Raw genomic sequence first — 22,743 nt, 5'->3', positions numbered from 1 at the left:
GGTTAGCGCTAACAGTATGAACATAGATGTACGTACATGCCCGTGTGTTGGTGTAAAAAAAAAAATTAAGAGAGAGACATTCTCAAAAATGTGTAACTGTGAACACCACAGATGTTCTCTTAGTATTGATTCGGACAACCACAGGGCTTTTGGCAGTCACTGGAAATCTGGTTGAAATTGCTGCATGCATGTACGTTGTGCCTATGAATGCATCATGCATTGTCTCACATGCGATTAGCCTCTTTGTACTCTATTACTAGCTACCTTAAATATTTAAGTTATTTCATTTATATACCGCTTTCAACAGAAAGCACCCAGTAAAAAACAATTGATATAAAAAATGCAATACAAATTCCACACCGAAAGCTATACACTACAGTGGTACCTCGGGTTAAGAACTTAATTCATTCTGGAGGTCTGTTCTTAACCTGAAACTGTTCTTAACCTGAAGCACCACTTTAGCTAATGGGGCCTTCCGCTGCTGTCGCACCGCCACCGCGCAATTTCTGTTCTCATCCTGAAGCAAAGTTCTTAACCCGAAGTACTGTTTCTGGGTTAGCGGATTCTGTAACCTGAAGCGTCTGTAGCCTGAAGCGTCTGTAATCCGAGGTACCACTGTACTAACAACATCAATAATCATAATCATACACATGATGTATTACCAAGGTATAGTATTTAAAACCCATATCAGCTTGGGACCAGTTTACTTGAGGGATAGTCCCACTCGACTGCTTTGATCTTCAAAATTGGCACTGTTACAGGTTCGTTCTGCTCTTGTAAGAAGTTGATCTGTCAGGGATTCTTTAGCTGTTATTCCTTCATTGCAGGGGGTTGAGCTAGATTACCACTGTGACCCCTTCCAGCTCTACAATCCTATGATTATTTTTAGTGTGGCAGCACCTGCACTTTGGATGTCATCAGGCAGGCACCTTGGCTGTGCTCTTTTTGGTACCTCTTTAAAACATTTTTGTTTAAGCAAGCCTTTCTAGACATGTAGAAGCTACATGTGTTCCTTTTAGTTATTGTTGATTTTAATAATCTTTTGAATATTTTAATACCAGTTTTAATCAATAGTTTTAATGTGTTTGTTTAATATATTGTAAACTAGAGAGGATTTTTGGTTTGTGACTTTTTAAATAATCAAGCAGTATATAAATTTTGCTGAATAAAATTATTACTGCTCCACATTTTAAGTAACGTAATTAAGTAGCAATAAATAAAACACTCATGGTATTTGGCAAAAGGCCTGTATATGACCTATACACAGGAAGCCACTATACAGAGCAATTTCAGTTGTGTTTCAGCAGCAATAGTATGCACCAAGGGTTGTGCCAGTTCGATAATACAGTGGGGACATTTTTAAGATTCTTGCTAATAAAAGACAAAGAATCCATTGTACCAAAATCACTCTTCTTTGGAGTTTGAGATCTGTGTCTCAGGCTGGTCAAACCTTCAACATGGGGGGGGGGGATGATCTCTCCTCATTCTTAGTAATGAGGCAAACAGCTTTCTCAGCATAAAAGGTCAACATTGCTCCATGTGACTCCCTTGAAGCCCATAATGGCAGAGCTGAAAGCAAGAGTTTTAGACTTAGGTATCTGGAATATGTTTTCTGTTTTGTCCATGTGAGGCAGCTTCATTCTCCTGAAAGGCATAGACGTTTTCAGGAGTGCACACTGTTTCTCTACCCCCCTTCCCAGATATACCCTTCCCTTAAACACTGCACACAGCACAAGCTTTCTTTTGCAGCTGGTAGTTATCAACCAGAATAAGTGTGCATGCACAGGTCAACCATGGGAATGCATCAAGTATTAGATTTGAAAAAGAGCAGGGTAGGAGAGAGCAGTAAGAGGAACAGGACTGTGGTCTTTTTGGCCTGATTACTATTATTATTATTACTGTCTGCCCTTTAAGAAGGAAAAAGGAAGAAAGATTACAGCAGCTTTGCTATTAAATGAAAAGATTAACATGCTGTGGGTGCTTTGCCAGGGTGTGATGAGATTTGCAGGAGATGAGTGGCTGCAAAGCGGGACTAATGAAAAGCAGGCCACAGAAACCATGTGCTGTGTGGGCCCCCAAATTATCTTGCTTCTCTCTTCCAGGCATCTTCCAGATATCTTCCAGATATTTACTGAGATCCCCACCAGAAACAAAAAAGCCAGCACTGGGATGGGGTCATTTGATAAGTCTTCCTTCCTGAGGTTCTTGGAAGTGATCCATTCTCTGACTTAGCAGCTTTGGTTTCCTTCTTAAGATGAAGTGAAAAGCAATAGTGGTTCAGCCCAGCCTAGTTTTAAGTTTCATGGTACCTTATTTGGTGTGTGTGTGTGTGTGTGAGAGAGAGAGAGAGAGAGAGAGAGAGAACTGGGGGGTGCTGAAGGGAGACGAGGATATGTACGGTGAATGTAGTTGTCAGCCTTCTTAAAAATTTGTGTTCTTCTGCTCCCCCCTCCCCTTCAAAGCCTGGGACTCAATTGACTTGTTTTTCCTTGCTCCTTGGGAAGGTTCAAGGTAAGAGATAGGAAACTAGCTTCTCAAGGAACAGTATTGAAAACAAAATACAGGCACTCCCCACTTATGCAGGAGTTATATTCCTGGCCCCCACATGCATAAGTGAAATTGCGTAAAGTGGGGCGCACCCTCTAAACACCCTCAGAATGCGCTCTCCGCCACTCACTCTTCAATCCATACAAAAAATACTGAGCACAATAAAATAACGCTTGTGATCTATTCACACAGCCAAGTTTACCAATTCTATTACGTTTGTATTGAGGTCACACTATGAGAATGTAAACCCTTTCCTGAATGTTTTAAAGTGAAAAGTTCAGACAAGCTCCCATTTGGCTTCTTCATAAACAGTCAAAGTGTCCCCTTCCATTCATTCACATGAACATGTGTGGTACTTTGAGTTGACAAGTGTATTTGCTCTCTCTACATATCAAGGTATTTGCTAAAGAAAGTTAAAGGACCCTGAATTTTGATTTGCTAGATTTTCTGTCTGTAACTTTAATTGTCTTCATTGCAGATTATTTAGAAAAAAGGCCACTTCACGTGTAGAAACCCAATTTATCCTGAATCAGAACAGTTCTTAAGCTCTGTGACTTGCTATACTCTAAAAACCCTTTTAAGCTGGTTTATGTTCCCATGGACAATGAATGCAGCCAGACAAAGGCAGGATCAGTGCCAACATAGAGCTGTGCTTTTTACTAGTTGTTATGGCAGGATATTATACATAAACCAGAGTGGCTCTCCCTTTATGGTAACAGGAGTGAGGAGGGGAGTGAAAAGGAATTAAAGGGGTCAGAAGTCATACTCTCTGATGGATGGCAGAATCTCTCCCTGGTTTATGGTCTCTGGTGACTCTGGTTCCTTGATTTTAATGACTGACCTAACAAGACATTGCAACCTTCCTTCCTTCAGAGACTAGACTGATGCAAAGTTTGACAAGAATTAAGAAAGAATGCATTGTGCCTTTGATCTATAGGACTATTTTTAATCTGTCATCCGAGAGATAAAATGTCAGAGGGGCCTCCATTTATTTTCTAGAAGCTTTGACCGAGTTAAAAAGTTCCCTTAAACCTTAACTTCAGTGGTTTTACTGCTTCTTGTGTTAACAAAAAAGCACTAATAGTAGAAAAGGGACTTCATGCATCCAAATTGATTAAACCTTTTAGCCCACTTGTTGGGACCAGTTGAAAGGCTGTGATAGAAATGACACGATGCACACAGGTTCTTGTTTGTTCTTGCACTTCAATGTTATGCTATGCCTGAAAGGCAAATTGTGTGCCCGTGGAGGAAATGAAATGTCATCAAGAAACTGTAAGTTGCTGACAGTGTCATGCCTTCCTGTCAGTGGATGGAAAGGCTGGGTCTTGTCTATTATAATGGCTCTGGAACTAAAGCCAAGTCATAATCATCCAAGTCTCAAGAGAGATTGTAAAGTGAAACAGTTCTTGGCCAAGAAATCATCATATGGGTCCATAGTAATCAGACTGAGAAATATTCTAAGCGTACATGTCAGTTTGGAGACAGTATTAACAACGAATATTCAATTAGCATTTAGTGACACCCTTTTCCTGCTTAAAATAACTGATCCAAATAAAAAATAAATGTTTGGGAAGGAATTTCAGTGAAGGTGGCCCAGTGCCAACTGAGCTTTGAGGCTGCTGGCTTGCAGATCTAAAACAGCATCAAAATAAAAAATAAAAATTGATGCAGCAAAATTTAAAAATGATAAAGTGGAATGGGCTTGTGGACTGCAATAATTGACAGTTGCGCACAGGTAGGTATTTTTTATTATTATTGAGAATGATAAATTTCAAACAGGGAAACTCCAGTTACGGAGGATGGGCATTGTTGACTCCTGTGATATTATGAATCTACCCCTCAGGCTGCATTTCAAAACTTTAAAATATGTGTATGGCTTTTCATATGTTCAAATAGGGCAAAGGAAGAATGGAACTTAAAAAATTGAGAGCAGTCCTGAAGCATGAGGGAAGACAGGTGCCTTTCTGGAGGCAGGGTTGAGAAGAGCTTGCTTCAGAGGAAGGAGGCTTGTATGAAAGGAACATTGATGTCTAGACAGGTAACAGAGAACATTATACAGAATTAAATATTACAAAGGGAGAGCCGCCATGGAGAAAGCAAAGGGAGATCCTGCAGGTAATGCAGTGTCCCAGGGAAAGTGGAGAAAAAGCTCTCATTTAACACATCTAACATTAGACTGGATAGAACACTGGAAACGACAGCTCTAGGATGGAGTAGATCAGGGGTGGCCAACTTCCTAGAGACTGCGATCTACTCACAGAATTAAAAACTAGCAGTGATCTATCCCTGTTTTTTAGGGGTTCGGGGAAAAGCCATGTTTTATTGGGGTTCAGGTCACAGTTGTTGAGGGATTTTTAGAGAGGGGGTTCAGGTGGCTGAAGTTGATTTGCTTATTTTAGGGAGGGGGAACGCAACATTTTAAAAGTATTTTGGGGAGAAAGAGAAACAGCAATTCACAAAAGGATCACGGGGGGTAAATAGCCTCAGTTTGTAAACTCCGTCTTCTATTCTCCAACAATGGAGGGTGGGGTGGGGTGGGGTGAGGGGCCGGGCCGGAAGGGGTCCAGCGATCGACTGCGATCGACAAAAACATCGCAGGGATCTACCAGCAGATTGTGATCAACCTGTTGGACATCCCTGGAGTAGATTATCTAGTGGGTTTTTTACTGTTTATTCCCTCTGTTTTTAGCACTTTTACAACTATCTCTGAATACACTACTATGTTTTTACCAACTATTGAATACCCAATCTTGTGCCTTCATCCCACCTTCAGAAAATGAATTCAATGCATTTTGTAAATTATTGCATCAGCAGCTATATTGATCCCAAGGGTCACAGCCCATAGCGTAGATGAAGGTAGAAATGATCAACTGCAGGCTTTCCTGTTGCTGGCTTTGCTGAAGGTTTGACCTCTTTTTTTTTTAAAAAAAAGACTTCAACAGCTGTTTCTGCTTAGAGACCACTGGCATCTTTATGAACTGTTTTTTCCATTCACCCTCTCTCCTTTCTCAGCAGCAATGAATTATGTAAGATTACATTCCTGCCCTTTCCTTATTAATGTTCTGGCAGACATATCCCTATGAAGTGGATCCACATAGTCTCTCTGGATTGTGCGGACATATACACAACAGAAACACCCCACCCCCACAGCACACACACATTAAATATGTATACTCAGAAGTTCAGGAATATTCTCTCATAAATTGTCCACATTTTCAGGAATATTCTCTCATAAATTGTCCACATTTTTATTCATCTGATACTCCTAAAAGCAGACATAAACAATCTCACTACTAGCTGTACATGTAACCCTTCCAGTTCTTCACCCATCTTGCAGGGAATAATCCAAGCTCCTGTTGGTTTCTTCCCCCAGTCTTTCCCTGTCAGGCCCAAATACTTCATCCTCGCCTTAGCCATGGTTAAGTTATTTCAAACAACCATGGTTATCCTTACAGGTTTTGCTTTTAACAAGGACATAAAGCCTGAGTGTGAAGCTATCTTGAAGTCTCTGGTTTAAAGTGAACTAATCCTAGCATTCATCATGTTTCATATCAGTTTTGAAATCACACTTAATTATGGTTTAGGTGGGTGATGGACTCTACAGGCAAGAGGGGAGAGAGATTAGGGGAAGGGAGCAGGCAGACCCACTGTGCCCTCTTGATTACTTGACCAGCGATGGGGGATCTTGGCCCATTATGTCTCCATCAGCACGTGGCGCATCTTGTCATAATTTGAGTTTAGAGAATAATTTGTATTGGATAAAGACTGTGGCTTTAACTGCATCGTCTCCTACAGGGGTGAGCAACCTTTTTTCTGCCCAAGAGAAATGGTCTCAGCAATGTTATGGAGGCCACATGCCAGTGGTATGTGGGAGCAGAGGCAAAAGTGGGCGGAACAACAGATATGTCTGTACAGGAGGCCACACAAGTCAGGAATTTCTCCACACACCCTACACATGCATATGGCAAGCAAGAGGCATTATCACAGCTCAAGGACAAATACCAGCCGGGTAAAAGCATTCAGGTTGCCTGGTGAGGGGCATAGACTGGGGGGTGGAGGCATGACTTGGAGAGGGTTCCAAGGGCCAGATAGAGTTACTTGGAGGGCCGCATTTGCTGTACTAAACCTCTGCAATTATTTAAAAGTAATTAAAATCATATTAAAAAGCAGGTAAAGTTTGTTGGTTGAGTTTCCAATGGAGGAGGAATGTGCTAGCTTTCAGTTCTGTTCATTCAAGAGCTTGCATGCCATTTGACCAACAAACTCTATCCTCTTACCTAGTTTTTTATCTCTTAAACTGATTTTAATTACTAGATATTAAATGCAGAAGTGTAGTAGAGCATGCATATAAAGGTAGTCTTTATCCGATATAAATTAATCTCCTTGTTCAAATAATGGCAAGAAATAAATAAGTCCAATAAAAGGTATCCTCTTATGTAGTTTGCATTTCTTAGCCTTTCAAGCCAAGACTGATCTTTATTTATTAACATGTCAGTATAGAATATGTGGTTTCATACTGCATCCAGAAAATAATTGTTTCCATATGATTTAGTCAGTCTTCTGCTCTTCAATAGGAGATAAACTAGTTTAAGACAATTCTGGTTAGGCATCAGTAAATATAAACTAAATTGGTGCATTCTCTGGGTGCATAATAAATTGTAAACATGAACATTGCAGCATGGCCCACATGCACATTGGGCCAAATTAGATTGTTCACATAGCTGTTGGTTGACTTTCAACCTGACCAGAATTTTAAGTAAACATCAGTTGAATGAATTGTTGCCTGTTGGTGTGGCTGCCACAATTTGTAACAACTTGAAAAGGGGGCATCAGAATTAAGCAAACTGCAGCAACTATCTATGGGGAGAGAGAGAGAGAAAAAAATGTATACATACACATACATATTTAAAGTTTAGAAAAGAACATTCTAAACTCTTCGAATGCTGATCCTGATGCAGTGTTTCAGAATAGTTTCTGAATCCATACCTATTTCCCAAGGATTAATTCTTGATGCCTTTAGTATATGGAAATGGACAAGTACTGCAAGGGGCTTACTGCCTTGATATTGTTCCTTCTGCAATGGACCCAACTCTGGGGAAGCTTACTATGGAACTAGGCTTTTCCCATTATTATGGTCCCAGACCCTCAGAATTCCCACAAACCTGGAATGTGTCTCCCAAAGAAGAGCTAGGATAATTTTATTATTGTCAGAACATAGTTCAATTCAGATTTTCCCAGGCTGAAGTGAGAAGAGATATGTGATATATGTTGTGGCTTCTATTATTTTACCAGCTATAAACTGTAAATCTTCTTGCTGGATTGGTAACTTCTAGAATTTTCAGGTAGTCATATTTCAAACACTTCCTCATGTAAAAGTGGCAGACAGGAATGGAGCATTTCAGTGTCAGATATAAAAGTATCCCTAAACTCAGTTTCCGCCTGAATTAAAATTCTAACCGTTTGTTGAAAATTAGGCACATTTAGGGAGCAATCCTGCTCCCTCACAGGGCAGCTGAGGACAGACTGCTCTCTCTGGGCGGAGGCATCCTAGTATGACCATGGAAAGCTTCACCCTGTTGCTCTTATGCTGGTGATGCTTTTCAGGGTGGTGGAGGCAAAAATGGGGTGCATTGGATTTAAAGCCCCTTCATTCCCCCAACAGCTCCTGAAAAAGGCAAAAAAACCTATGCCAGCCTGGAGCTGGCACTATTATTCCCCTCCCCTTATTGGTGTCAATGGAAGGGGATTGTTTTAAGGACTGGAAAGGACAGAAAATTATGAGAGCTGAATCCCTACTTTCTGCCCTGCCAGAGCAAACAGCAGGGCTGAAGAAGTGGCAGTTCTTCCACCACAGAATCTCCCCACCACCACTTCTCCAAGGCAAATTTCTCTTTGCAAATAGGAATTTGGCTGTGGAATTCCAAATGGCCCAGCTTTTTAGTTTTCTCAGAGTAAACTTGGCACATTTCACTAGGAATCAAGATATTACTGTTTGAGGAAGCATTCCATGTTCTCAGAATGAGGAACAACTGTAGTACAGCCAATAGTTTGTTCAGCTTGATGAAATGAAATCAAGCTTCAGAACTCCATTACCACATTTTAAATGCACGTTACAAGCACAGCTTATTAGCCAGTTTTCTGCCTGCACAGTATTATTCCCATTACTGGGGAAGAGTGTGAAGAACAGAGTACCCAAACAGCTGAGAGCCAGAACTGGAGCTCAGGCATTTCTAGTTTCCTAGTCCTTGGTTGAATCTTTTAGACCAGACTGCTAGGGGGATAGTTCCATATCTGGGATCCAGCAGAAGATGCCAAGCTATGAGCTCTAGTCCAAGAACATTGTCTCCAATAACACCGAAACAGCACATAAGCAGTGAAGCCAAAGAACACGAAACTTTATTTTTTCAGAGACATCATACCAAAGGTCTTCTTGAGTTTTCACTCTTGAAGATGAATTCTCCCAGCTCCCTGGGGTCCAGAACCTTGACTTGCTTGCTAAAGGATTTTGGCTCACACTAGTTTGTGTATTTGCTTCCTTGGCTGACATTTCATTTATATGATTTAGTTTTCTTCCCTGTGCTAAAAAATCTTACCGCTTATGAGAGAACAGTATTAACATATAAATAGTGATGGGATTTGAACAGACTGGGAGATCTAACCTGTAATGAAGAGCTAGCTGTCAGAGCCCTTTTTAAATAGCATATGGGATGACAGGCAATGTTCTGTGCGGTTATTGCTGGAAGGACTCTAGAGCAGGGTGGGGGATCTACTCTGCTGTAGAGGATGGAAAGGTCAGTGGTGAAGCATATGCTTTGCACACAGAAGAGCTCATCTTCAATCACTGGCATCACCCATTAAAATAGGGATGAGACTCTCGAGATGTGATGAATTCCAACTCTCAACAGCCTCAGCCAGCATGGGATGCTGGGAATTATAGTCTAGCACTATCTAAATGGCCACAGGTTGTTCACCCGTCAAACAATTAAAAGGCTCATGTAGCAGGTGATAGAACTTCTGCATGAGACCATGGAGAACAGCTTGCAGTGTTGGCTAGATGGACCAATGGTTTCACTCCTCAGCAAAAGGAAATTCCACATGTTTTAACAAATGTGCTTAGAAATATACTTACTAAATGGTATCTCTTCTCAAGTAGAACTTTTATCTGGAGGGTTTTGTAGCAGTAACTTATCAGAGTTTCTTGCCATTTGTTTTTTTGTGCTTTACTGTAGAACTTTTGTGTTACATAGATTCCCCCCCCCCATAACCCCCAACTTTTTCAAATATGGGGGGAACATACACTGTTCATCGGTGCGGGGTTAAGTTCATGTTACGTGTACATGTGTGTATTGAAGACTTGATGCCTTCCCCATGAAAAACAGTTGCAGGCGGTGGTATTGATAGCAGAGAAGTGGTAGCAGGAGGGGCACTTCACTGCTTCTATTTCTATTCTGAATCTCCCCCTCCTGAAGCTGTTTGTACTGCCTGTGTGTGTGTATAAATATTTCATACTGAGGTCCCTGAAAGAAAGGTGGAATACAAATGTCATAAAGAGATATCCGGGATCTAATTTCAAACTGCCAAAGCTCAAGGCTGCTATGCTGTGTGCACTGGGAGTAGGTATTGTTAGCCAAGGAATACTTTCATTGAGCATGTTTCGATACAGGAAAAGGGATCAAGGTGCTAGAACAACTCTACTTTGAGGAAAAGTATCAATGTTTGGGGCTTTTTAGGTGAGCAAAGGAGAACATGCTAGTACAGAAAGGACAGTCATACCTCGGGTTGAAGTAGCTCCGGGATAAGTATTTTTGGGTTGTGCGCTGTGGCGACCCATTACTTCCGGGTTTTGCTGCTCGCGCATGTGCAGACGGTCAAAATGACGTCAAGCGCATGCGTGGAAGCAGCAAATCGCTACCCGTGCAAGCCCAGACGCGGGTTGCGTTCGCTCCTGGATGCAAACGGGGCTCCAGAACGGATCCCTGTTCACATCCAGAGGTACCACTGTATGCTTCAAAAGTTTACAAGGAAAGCATGCCTTAAAAGCAGTTTAAACACATTCATGGGAGATACCAATGTCTACTGGTCATGATGGCTATATATTAACTCGAAAACCAGAGGTGGTATGCCTCTGAGTACCAGATGCTGGGGAGCACAAGTGGGGAGACCCCTGTAGTGCTCAGGTTCTGCTTGCTGGCTCCTCATGGGCTGGTCCACTGTGAGAACAGGCTGCGGGACAAGATTTGTTTTATTTATTTTTTATTTATTAGATTTATCTACCGCCCTTCTTTGTAAGATCTCAGGGCAGTTCCCAGAATACAATACAGGACAAAAACAAGTAAATAATTAAAAACAAAACAGCAAACCTACATTTCTTCTGTCTAGCTTTTGGTTTGGCTGGTTAGTCCATTTGGGTGTTTCTGGTGCCGTTAAACCTGTGTTTTCTGTATTATTTAAGTTTTGTTTTAAGTTATTAACTCAGGCCACCTTAAACCTTGGAAAATGTGCTTATAATAGGGAAGCAAGCAAGATGGTGCAGCCGGACTTTTTATTATTCTTTGATTCATGCTACACAGGTGCATTCACAGTTGATGAATGTCTCCTCTCATGGTTCTTGTGTAGTAAAGAATTGAAGAGTCAACTCCACTCTGACGCAGAAGGAAGGCTCAGCCACTCTGTAGGGGTGGTGTGAGGGGCCTGGCTTATTGGCGCCTGTACTTTAACTTTTCTCCAGAGGCCTCTGGGACTATTGGTCCCATAACCTTGGCAGCACACATTCACTAAAAGTAGGTTTGTGAATTACTTTTGGAGGCCAGTATGGGAATATGGCGAACTCAAGCTGAGGTTCTGAATTGGGCTAGGGATGGAGCTGCAGTTCACCTGCTGTGTTTTCTCTGCCCAGGGACTTGATAAAGCGCCTTCTTTTCCCCCCGACCCTCATCCCCGCTTTCCACAGCAAAGAGCATATACAAGGAGGCCCTTTCATCTTGGCATATCCCCCTGCTGATTAATGTGATGCAATGTTCCCACGTAGGCAGAGGCAACAGTATGTCGGCCGTGTAATTAGGAGCCAGATAATGAATGCTTAGAGGCTATTCAGACAGCACTCCCACCTCCCTGCCGACCAAGGCTGTTTCTCAGCAGTGAAGCCAAGTGGAAGAAAGGGTGGCACAAATCCTATTGGCCCTCTGCTTAATTGTGTTGAAAAGCAGGGCCTTATACTGCAATGGGGGGATGGGCTGAGGAAACACTGGACAAATGGATCTCCCTCAGTACTGTAGGGCCAAACCTTTTGGTAGTGGTTTTTTTTTAAAAAAAAATGTGTTTGACCTTGTGGCCGCAGAAGCTCTAAACATGCACATCCCTGTGTGCATTTTTTAAAATGTTTCAGATCATTAGGGAAAGCCACCATAATAAGCACAAGGCTGTCCCTTCTCCGTAACCCAGGGGCAAAGATGCTGCTGCTTAGTAGCCTTTGAAATGTGGGAAACAAGCCAGGCATACAAAGGGGTTATTCTTGTTATGGGCCTTTACAGTTACACCGCCATTCGTTGTCCAATTAATAGTTGTAAAAAGGCTATCCCTATTCTCCGGGCCTCTGTGCTCACATAGGGAAAATTATAATCCATTGGTGTAACCAGGCTTGGTCAGATGTCTTGATGAAAATAAAGTATAGCTCTAAAATTAGCGGCAAGTTTGTCTGATAAGCTTCGCTCCAGACGAATCTGTTGCCAGACTTTTCCAAAACCCCCAAAGCCAATGAGTTTCCAAAATGCCTGCTAATATGTTTATTAACTGGGGAAGGGGGTGTCACACTTGAGCATGTGATGAATGTAAAGCATCCTGCTTGCATGTATTCAGTTCTGAATGGAATCTCTAATTCAACCAGTCTCTGACTGAACAGGACTGAGCAAGTGATTTGGAATTTCAGCATCAGCTTCTGGCTTGTACACAGCATTTTCAACACAAAGATCAAGGGCCACAGTTCATAGGAAAGGAATAATCAGGAGCCTGTTCATAAGGCTTGCTGTGACATCATCACGAAGGGCTGTAGGTGGGCTGCACCATCAACTGTACCAGAGCAACACATACCATGTTGTGTTATAATGTTATGCATCATTCAGAGTAGTATTGAAATTGGTAGAACAGAAGGAGAGCTCTCCTGAATCAGACCAAAATTTCATCCAGATCAGTATCCTGTTTCTCACTGTGCAAGGGCATTGCAAAACCTGTGACTGCTAGGTCTTGTGGAGGGCTTTGAAAACCATTTTGCGGGTTGTGCATTTACCTGGATGATTTGATTTCACACCGTGAACACACAAAAGGGTCAGCTGACATCCAGGTGACTGACAAATGGGCAGCCACACCCACCAGTCAGATTTGGCCTATGAAGGACATAGTGATCTGGCCCACCAGCCAGATCCATTTCCCCACCCTTTCTGCAGCCCAATCATATGCATACATGTCCTGTCCATGAGGCATACCCCAGGTGGAATAGCTTAGAATATCAGCCTTAATAGGCATTTTTATCAAGTAGGGTGGAGACAGGGAGCCCACAGTATTCCCTGGGTTCTTATTAAAGCACCCTCTTGACTTGTCTTCCTTTAGCTTGCAGCCAAAAAGGGCTCTTTTCCATCTCCAGTTTTTTCAACCCCTATCCATTCTGAGCCAGCATTTTTTTCCTAGCAAAATAGCTCAATTTTCTAATTTGGGGTTCAGTTTTAACTGACAGTTCTGTGACAGATCTGTTGCAACATTTGCTGGGCAAGTTTTTCCATACTCAAATTCAATGTAGACAAATTTTTCCATCTCCTAATATTGTGCATTTTGTTTGAGTAACTTTATCCCATGTTAGTTGGTTTAATAAAAACCTAACTCTGTTGAAATATCAACAATGGTGAAATTAGAAGGGATACATTTAGGTGTTGTTGTTTTTTTAAAAAAAGTATCTACAAAAGAACAGCAATTAAGCATGTTTCTTGTTTAGTGATGCCATCCCTAGTTATTGCTTCTATGAGGCAAAGAGGGTCAGAGCAGAGCCTAATGTGTCCCTGACCTGTCCAGGGGGACAAAACAGAAGAGCTTTTGTTTTATTTGTTTATACAGTGACTCACTCTGTAGTAACTGGGTTAAAGTCCACTTAGAAATGAAGAGAACAAAAGGCGTCCTGTTAGTACTGGACATTTGCCTCTTAAGATATCATAGAAAGGATCTTTTTTAATACTGCAGCAGGATGCAGGAAGCCACAAGCTTATGGGAACATAGCAGCACTTTGGAAAGGAAAACACAGCCTCAGACTTTCATCTGCAGATTTCTCCCTTCATTTTTCCTTTAGCTTCTTTACCGCCTGCTGGAGCTGAAAGAATCAGAGCCCCAAATTTCCATACATCACAGGCTCCTGAAGAGAAAGGAAAAACATTGGATTGGAGGGCTTGGGTCCTCTGTTGCTGCAAGCCCCAGAGACAGAAGGGGAACACTGCTTTATGCAACCTCTTGGATTCTTCTGTGCAGAGAACTGTGTTTTCATTATTGTGTTATCTGATCTCTAAATCCCCAAACCCCCTACCAGACAGAAAATTCATCAGTACTGAATGCCACAGTCCCAGAGTAAGAATATAGGATATTAAGTGGTATTACTGTGTATGTCATTTACTTGCACATCCTAAAATGCTTTCTAAACTATAAACTGCACAAACCCTGTAGATGGAAATAGCTCTGGAAAGGATGGTAGTTACTGAACTTTCTTTTTTCATTGTCTCCCTTCAAGACGCTTGAGTTGCCCACTGTGGTCCATTCATAGTGATGCGGAATGCTCAATGAACTGTTTCCCACCAGAGATTCCTACTCCACCTTTTTAGACCTCAGGAAGGACTGGGAGATTCCCTCTAGCTCATTGGATAAGGCATTTCGGAGAAACTTTAAGTTGGCCCACTCCCATCTCGGCTCCCAATGCCTGTGTTGTAGTTTTTGGCTACCTAAATTGCCCAACTGCTAAGTTTCATATAACTCCAAATTTCTGCCTTACAACTAGTGAGTACACATGTGGGCGAAGGCTTGTGGGTTTTTATAATATTACCCTGAACCATGCCTTTTACTTTTATTTTCCTTGAGAGAGAAGGGGTAGGATTTAGGAGTGTTATGCAAAAAGGCCGGAAATTCTGTCTGCCTTGGAGGGTAGGTTTGATCTTGTGTTAGAAATTGGTGCGTTTTTGGAAATCATCCTACATAAATCCTTGGGTTTGGAGACGTGATATTTGATAAGTGTAAATCCAGCAAAAATAGTTTTGAGGTAGGTTTTTTTGGTGTGTGTTTTTTAAAGGGTGGAGTGAATTTTTCACATCTGTTCAGTGCTGAAGGTGACCAGCTCTTGCTTGTAACAGCAACTGCCAATGTCTGTCCAGGGCCAGCATTTTTCTCTGACCCCAGTTTACAGCTTCCCACATGAGCATGCTGCGCCCAGGCTACTCTTGCCAAAGAAAGCAAGAGCTCCTGTAGCATTAGAGCCTCAGTTCTTCATTGAAACTGGAGAGCATATGAAACTCATTCAAGCACAGGGTGAGTGTTGCTGTGACCTGGCTTTCAAACCACCATCACCAACCTCTCTCTTATGTAAAACAAAAAAAAAGCTCACATTCAGTATTTTTGTAATAATTCCATTGTTTTGTCATCTCAAAATAGCTACGTCTTAGATGGAAGGAAGTCAGAATATTGCTATACAAAACAAACCAGAGTTAGCAAGCCATCAATCACATGCCACTCAAGTAATTAGCATGCACATATATGCACTCCTTAATGACCCCACAATAACAAACCAAGGCCGCTACAGGGAAAGGGAGGCAAATGCACATTCATAGAACAGAGAAAGTAACCATCAAAGAAAGCGTAGGGGATAGAAAAAGCAAAGCAACAGGGCAACAGACAGCACTGTGTTATATTTCAGATAGGTCCAATTAAATTTTTGCTTGAGTTCCCTAATTAAAACTTGAATAGCATTCAGAAGAACTTTCTGTAGATGCTGAGAGTGTGGCAGATATAAGGCTCAAGTTACCTTTGCATTAGGTTTTATTTTGCTGTCAAGTATCTCTCTCTGTTTAATTATATGATTGAACTGGACCAACTAGACTGCTTAGAGGTTTTATTACAAACAATATATAAATTTTGTTAAATAAAAAGAAGAGTGAACACAAACATTGGTTTGTTTGCTTTTCCACCCTTTTATATACTTTAACACCAATAGTGTAATATCCCAATGCAAAGGAATAGCTAAGTGGGGTTGTTGTTGTTACTGTTGTTACTGTTTTTCTTAATGGTTTTTATTTTATTCTGCCTTATTACTGTTTTTCTTAATGGTTGTAGTAGGTGTTTTTATAGAACAATAAAACAGAGGGTTAAGGGGGCAGAGAGGGAGTAAGGTATGGATCCCAGAATCTTAATGGGCTGTTTCACACATAATACTAACTCACGGTTTAGCACTATTCAGAGAATCCTCAATGAGCCTGATCAGAGTGTTGCACACTATTCTCCTGCATGGCTGGAAGCAGAACTTTTGTGATTATTTTCAGTCCTGAATATTTGTTTAGTACTACATACAAAGTGGGAATCCCAGTTGAAAACAAACTCTGAAAAGTTGGCTTCATGGTTCACAGTTTGAAGTTGGTTTATTATGAAATTCGTTAGACTTTGTTTCAAATCGGGATTTCTGGTTTCTTTGTAAGGCTAAGATGAGATGCATTGAAACTTAAGTAATCTTGGCAGGTCGCCTAATACCTGATGCACAGGAGGAAGGAAAGGCACACAGACCCCAGCACCTTTGCTCAGGCTTGCTGAGGCTCATCCTCATATCGCTAAACCATGCTGGGGTCAACAGCATGTGCAGGCTGCGGCTGGTGGGATTTGTAATCCAAAACATATGGAGGGCACCAGGTTGGGGAAGTTTGGTATAGATGCTGAAAACATACTCACTGATATCCATTCCTGTTTGGGATATACAGTGGTACCTCGGGTTACATACGCTTCAGGTTACAGATTCCGCTAACCCAGAAATATTACCTCGGGTTAAGAACATTGCTTCAGGATGAGAACAGAAATCGTGCTCCGGCAGTGCGGCGGCAGCAGGAGGCCCCATTAGCTAAAGTGGTGCTTCAGGTTAAGAACAGTTTCAGGTTAAGAACAGACCTCCACAACGAATTAAGTTCTTAACACGAGGTACCACTGTACTCATTAGCCGAGAGAGAGAGAGGAAAAAACAGTGGTGAATGCCAGAAGAGATACCTCTCCAATCTCCCTTTGTCAGTCTAACAGATTGTAAGCTACTGGCAGGGTAGGGAGTGGGGAGAGATAGTGAATACAGTGGTACCTCGGTTTACAAACTTAATCTGTTCCAGAAGTCCGTTCTTAAACCGAAACCATTCTTAAACCGAGGGGTGCTTTCCCTAATGAGACCTTCCGCCACCGGTGCCCTTCCACTGTTCGGCTTCCGTTCTTAGACTGAGGTAAAGTTTGCAAACCGGGGCACTACTTCCAGTTTTATGGAGTTTGTAAAGAGGGCTGTTCTTAAACCGAGGTACCACTGTATATAAAATAGGTCAACTTGAGAGTAAACTTTATTAATTGGTCACATAGGGTTCTGATCATCTGGAGAAGCCCTCAGAGTTTACAACACTAGAAGGCCTTGGGCTTCAGTGAACAAGCCAGGTATAGCCTCTTGGAAGAGTGACTCTTCCTATTTACATGAGTGCTGGGAGAAAGAGAGAGCCAGGTCAGAAAGATTTGCTTGTACTATGACTTTGTTTTCTGCATCAGGCCATACTATCACGAGGAAGGTTCATGGAGCGTAACGCCCTTTCAGGAATTAAATCTGCTTTTCCTCTAGTGCCATGGGTGTGATATTGCATTACAAACAATGGATTCAGGAATAGAATGAGGGAACAATGGCAAAGCTCATTCTCCACTATTCCCTGGACTGTGAGGAGCACTGATCAGCTGCTGGTTCTCCGGCATGTAACCTGAGCCCCTCACTCAGGACTGTTAGAAGCATATGTAGCTTGTTCAAGGCTAAGAGGGCAGGAGGCCAGATATAGAATGCACTAATGGAGGTGACAGGAGACTGGAGTTTACAGCCAAGGTCAGCAGTGCTGGAACAGCCTGTCTTCAGCTGGGGCCATTAAATGGCTCAGATTTGTTCAAATTTGCTGTTTCCTTCCTAGCTGAAAAGAATAGTAGAGAAGAAACAGAATTCAATCTTAATATTTTTCTTTTAATTGTTTAATAATAATAATAATAATAATAATAATTTATTATTTATACCCCACCCATCTGGCTGTTGACTTTAAAAGCTCAGAAACTCTCACCTAAGTGATGCTTCAGACCATGAACAATACACAATAAACAGTTGGAATCTGGGCACTGCTTGTGAGGAAATGAGTGGAGATATTGCACTGACATGTTAAACAGCCCTGCTACTTTTATCTTATTTATGTCCAGGCTGCCTTGCAGAGCAGTACACCACTTTGTTTATTCCACTGGCTTGAAAGCTTCAAAATGTGGCAACTCTTTTGTGGTCTTCGTGTGTGTGTGTGTGTGTGTGTGTCCGTCTGCCTTTCTCTAAACTCTTGTTTTCTCCTAGGAATTGTGTTCATAGAATCATAGAATCATAGAGTTGGAAGAGACCACAAGGGCCATCGAGTCCAACCCCCTGCCAAGCAGGAAACACCATCAGAGCACTCCTGACATATGGTTGTCAAGCCTCTGCTTAAAGACCTCCAAAGAAGGAGACTCCACCACACTCCTTGGCAGCAAATTCCACTGTTGAACAGCTGTCGAACACTGTCGAACAGTGTTCAGGGAAATGTGTGTAGGTTTGTGGGAAGGGAAGGCCTTAAACATACATGTCAAGAAGGATTCCTAAGCATGTATCCAGGGGTGAGGCCAGAGGGGGGAAAGTGCATGGATCAGTGCATGTGACTCTTAACGTTGTACAGAAGGTTATATTCCAGCCATGCAAAGTGAAAGGTTACCACACCCACTTCTTTCTTTTCTCCATCCCGACAAGCAAGAGGCAGTATCACAATTTAGGAGCACATTCCAGCCACAAACACACTCAAGGAAGGCGTGGAGCAAGGTCAGTGAGGGGTGTGTCCAGGGAGGCCTAGTGGCTTGGCTGGTGGAAGTCTCCTGGACAAGGTAAAACGTCCTGGGGATTCTCCACCCTTACTGTCTCTAATAAGAAAAAGAAATCAACTTCAATGAATCATGTTTCTGCTGTCACGGGACTCGGCAACACTGCAGCCTTCTCATGGAGAAAACCATGGATTCTGCCGTATAATATCATCATGGTGTGAGGAAGGTTACAGGGCATCTCTTTGCTTCTGTAGTTATGCAGAATGGGACTTCTTGGCAACTTAGAGCGGCACAGGAAGAAACCGCTTGGTGTCCTCATGGCAGTGCAGAACGCTTCCTCTGTTAGTGTAAAGAAAAACTCTGCCAAAGTGGTTTGAGCCAAAGTCAGTAACAGTTTATGACTTCAGCCCCCGGCTCAGAGGATGTACATGCGCATATATATATATATATATATATATATATATATATGCACAAATTGACACAGCAAATAGTCCTAAACACAGGAGAAGGTAAAATGCTTTGACCCAATTTCAACAAAAAGCACATCCATCACTCTGAGCTGTAAGTAAAAATACCGATATGATTTTTGGGGAGGGGAGTAATAAAAGACTTTGAACTCCCTCTGCTTTCATGCAGGATGGGTTTGTGGGCAGCAGTTAGCTCTGGTGCTTCTCTCCTAACCTACATGTGCTTTGGGCCCCATGCCTACAGCCAGCATGCCTCTTGATCCTGCTCTCCAGCATGTTAGTTTTAGCTCTGCAAGTTGAAAGGAAGGACAGTTTGCTTTGCAAAAACCTAGATTGAGCAAGGAGATACTCTCACACAGTCTGTGATATATTGCCTTTATTCTATCTATAGCTAGAATGCTGTTCTCATAGTTCCCATTTTAGGATTGCTTCATCCATACCAGGAAGTTACGAGTTTTGTAAGACTAGGCGGTGATTTGAGACCAAAGATACCACCATAAGATGAAATGTAATCATCTTCTTGTCTTTTTTTCTTTTCTTTTTCTACCTCCCCTTTGTGGCTCTGTTGCTTTGCCTTCAATAAAATCCTAGATATGAGCATTCCAAGATTTGGATAAGCAGCAGAACCAAATTAATAAATTTGTACCTCATTCTTGTGAAATAATTACCTCAGGTTAATTCAGATAACTTGAAACTTTAAAATTTCAGGCCCTGACCTCTAGCCCTGTTCTAGCAAATTGGTGAGCCATGATTTGAGATTCCAATGCAAACCTCTTTTTAAAGAATCAGCCTCATCTTGAACCACTCTTGTCCAAAAAAATACATGCTAAGGTGCTGGTAGGCACTTTCTGTCCGTCTGTCCGTCTGTCTGTCTGTCTGTCTGTCTCTCTCTCTCTCTCTCTCTCACTCACACACACACACACACAACCCCAAAATATAGAGCTCTAATAACCCTGTGACCAAACTTATCAACTGCCTTGTTTTGCTTTCAATATTTCTTGTTTTGCAGCAGTTCCTATATTTTGGTAAACATGCTTTATTTTAGAATATCTGTTTTTTATTTTAAAAAATAATAAAGAAAAGTAATAAATTTAAGAAGGAATCCAGCTGACTTTACATCTTACTGTTTTGTTCTATTATAATTTATGTAGCGTTTATAGTATTCATAGTATCTGAAGTGCTAGGTAAAGTTGCCTCAAAGTAAAACTGTTTTCCACTGATTTTTACCTAGCACAAATAACATCAAAGTAGAAACTGGGGGAAAATGTACTTTAAAGGTAACTAAAGGGATATTTTTTTTTTAGTTAATCCCAAGCTACCTGTAGATTCTTGAGAAAATGTTACACACTTGCTTTTTTTGCTACCCTAACTCACTGGAGAAGGTACATTAAAAAACAACAACAGCCAGTGAGCTCAGCTTTGGGGCCTCTCAACTCAATATTACAGCTGAAAGGAAACCACCTTATGTTGAGATACACAGGCAGATCCAAAATGCCATGCCAGGGACATGCTTCTTGACAAGATATAATGCACAGTATGTATTTTTGTCAGAAAGCAAGATGGGCACCTTCATGCAACACGTTAGCATTCACATCCAGACTGGCAGAATCACCAATGTGAATTATCCTGCATCTTGGAACAATGTTGAGATGTGGATTCACCCTCTCTTTTATCTGACCTAGCTCTCTTCCCCCACCCAGCAGACTTCAGCATACATAGGGTTAAAGATCCTCTCCTCTGCCACTTTGGCTTGGCGCCCAGAGTATTGATTACGCCCCTCAACAATAGCAAGTCATTAGGAGATATTTTCTTATTTGGTCTCACAATTGCCCCTGACACTAAAGCCACTGCCGAGGGGCCTTGTCTTGGAGAAAGCGCAGCAGGAATAATCCAGCAGGGTCAGAAGGAGGGGTCAGAGGCCAGAGGCCAGGACAGGTCAATGCTAGGCACCCAAAGCTCCAAGCCAGTGGAGCAGGTGAAAGGTCCTTTTTGGTTTCACACTAGCCATCCTTTTGGAAACTTAAGATCCACTTTGGGAGATTCAGTGGCTCACAATAACCTGGAGTAAAGGACAGGAGATGACATATGTCCCATAGTTTTTCTCCCAGAAGAAAAGTGGAAAACTGGAAAGGGGAAGAAGGGCAAATCTGAAATATGTCATTGCTTGGGCTTTTCTATGCCAAACATAGCGGAAGAGGAGAACCAGATAGCTTACCCTGCAGCGACAGCCAGTTGCGCGTGACTTGGGCTCAGGCTGCCTTCCTATAATCAAACAGCAGCTTTTTCCCCTTGTAAGAGGTTTTTTCCCTGCGCTAAAAGAAAATGTCTAGACAGTAACAATAACAACTGGGCCTTGTATGTGTTCAGGGAATGCCTATCGAAATTCTTAAAAATATATTTGGGAACCAACCTCCAGGAATGCCTGCTCCACAGAAAACTGTTTTTGCACAACTGACATTCATTTCAGCAAGGTGTGCATAGAAGACTGGACATACTGCATTCAGCTGAGTCTTGCTCTTTACGTGCAGTGCAGTGCACTTACCTTATAGTAATAGTTCTTTAATAAATATAGTATACTTCTGAAAAACAGGCCATTTCAAAAAGAAGGTTTAGAAAAAGAAGGCTTTTTAAAGACTCCCTGAGGTGATGCTGAGCAGAACACAAACAGAATGGATTGTAAAATTGGCATTTAAGTTAGCTTCTCAGTTGATTTTTAGGAGGACAGAAAATGTCTGAAAACTAAAGCAGTTGTTTCCATCTGATGTGACAAACTGTTCCTTCTCTTTCCCCCAGTGCAGCAGTCCCTGGATCTGCCAGCTGGAGGAGTGAGAGGTTAGGCCCAAAGGACAGAATAAGTGTACACATTCATATCTATGTGCTGAGATCTAGTCTGGCCCTATTTGATTCAAATATACTAGACTCTGAATTTCAAATGGAAAATGCCAGCACCTATGATAATTGTTAGAATTGACCGGTTTCACTACACTTTTGAATTCTTAGATCCTCTTTTCAGCACTACTGTAAGATTTTTGTCACTTTTCATAACTTTTCTATCTGTTTCAACATATATATTATGTGAGGTTCAGTAACAGAATCCTCTACGGAAAGATTAGAGGCACAGTTGGTGCTTCCAGATATCAGTTTCTCCAGCAACCACAGTTCCAACACAAGTGTTGGACAGGAACAGGAAGTACCTCAAAGGAAGAAACTTCCTGACATAGGGGTTTGACATGCTGTTGTGCCCTGTTTGACACTACTGCTGTCATGTCATCTGTGCAGCTTCTCCTGTTTTATCTATTGGACCAGCAGCAATTGTCATGAGGACCAGCAAAATCCCCACATGGCTTTCAGGGTAATGATTCAGTGCATCTGGGGCTTGGAAACACATCTGTTTGAAAGCTGCAGCAGCTAGTGGGTATGCTGACCAGTGGATTTGCTGACAGATCAGATCCTGTCTTATTTCTCTAGTAAATTATAATTACAATTTAGTACAATGAGGCTACAATATTTCATTAAGTAATCTGTGAACCCTCAATTGATGCTTAATCTGCTCTTGATCAGGGAAAATGGTTGGACCAGTCTTGATGCACATCATTCCAAGCAAACTTTGTCTGAT

At 41.8% G+C, this 22,743-nt stretch overlaps 1 protein-coding gene across 7 annotated transcripts in view; it reads left to right on the top strand.

Moving 5' to 3' along the window:
• Nucleotides 1–22,743, top strand: part of RAD51B (RAD51 paralog B) — a 293,246-nt gene that overhangs the window by 207,301 nt on the left and 63,202 nt on the right. The window contains exon 11 of one of the 7 annotated variants that reach the window (XM_053385220.1): nt 21,926–21,959. The exons of 5 other annotated variants lie outside the window; for them this stretch is intronic. In XM_053385220.1, the coding sequence (XP_053241195.1) occupies nt 21,926–21,959 (34 nt within the window). Of the gene's footprint in view, nt 1–4,443; nt 4,761–21,925; nt 21,960–22,743 lie in introns of those variants that run through there. One more of the 7 variants, XM_053385231.1, reaches the window with a different exon arrangement.

Source organism: Podarcis raffonei, chromosome 1 (assembly GCF_027172205.1).
Source record: "Podarcis raffonei isolate rPodRaf1 chromosome 1, rPodRaf1.pri, whole genome shotgun sequence".
Classification (NCBI taxonomy): Eukaryota; Metazoa; Chordata; class Lepidosauria; order Squamata; family Lacertidae; genus Podarcis; species Podarcis raffonei.
The sequence above is the reverse complement of the archived record's forward strand: the minus strand, read 5'-3'. Positions and strand labels throughout refer to the sequence as shown.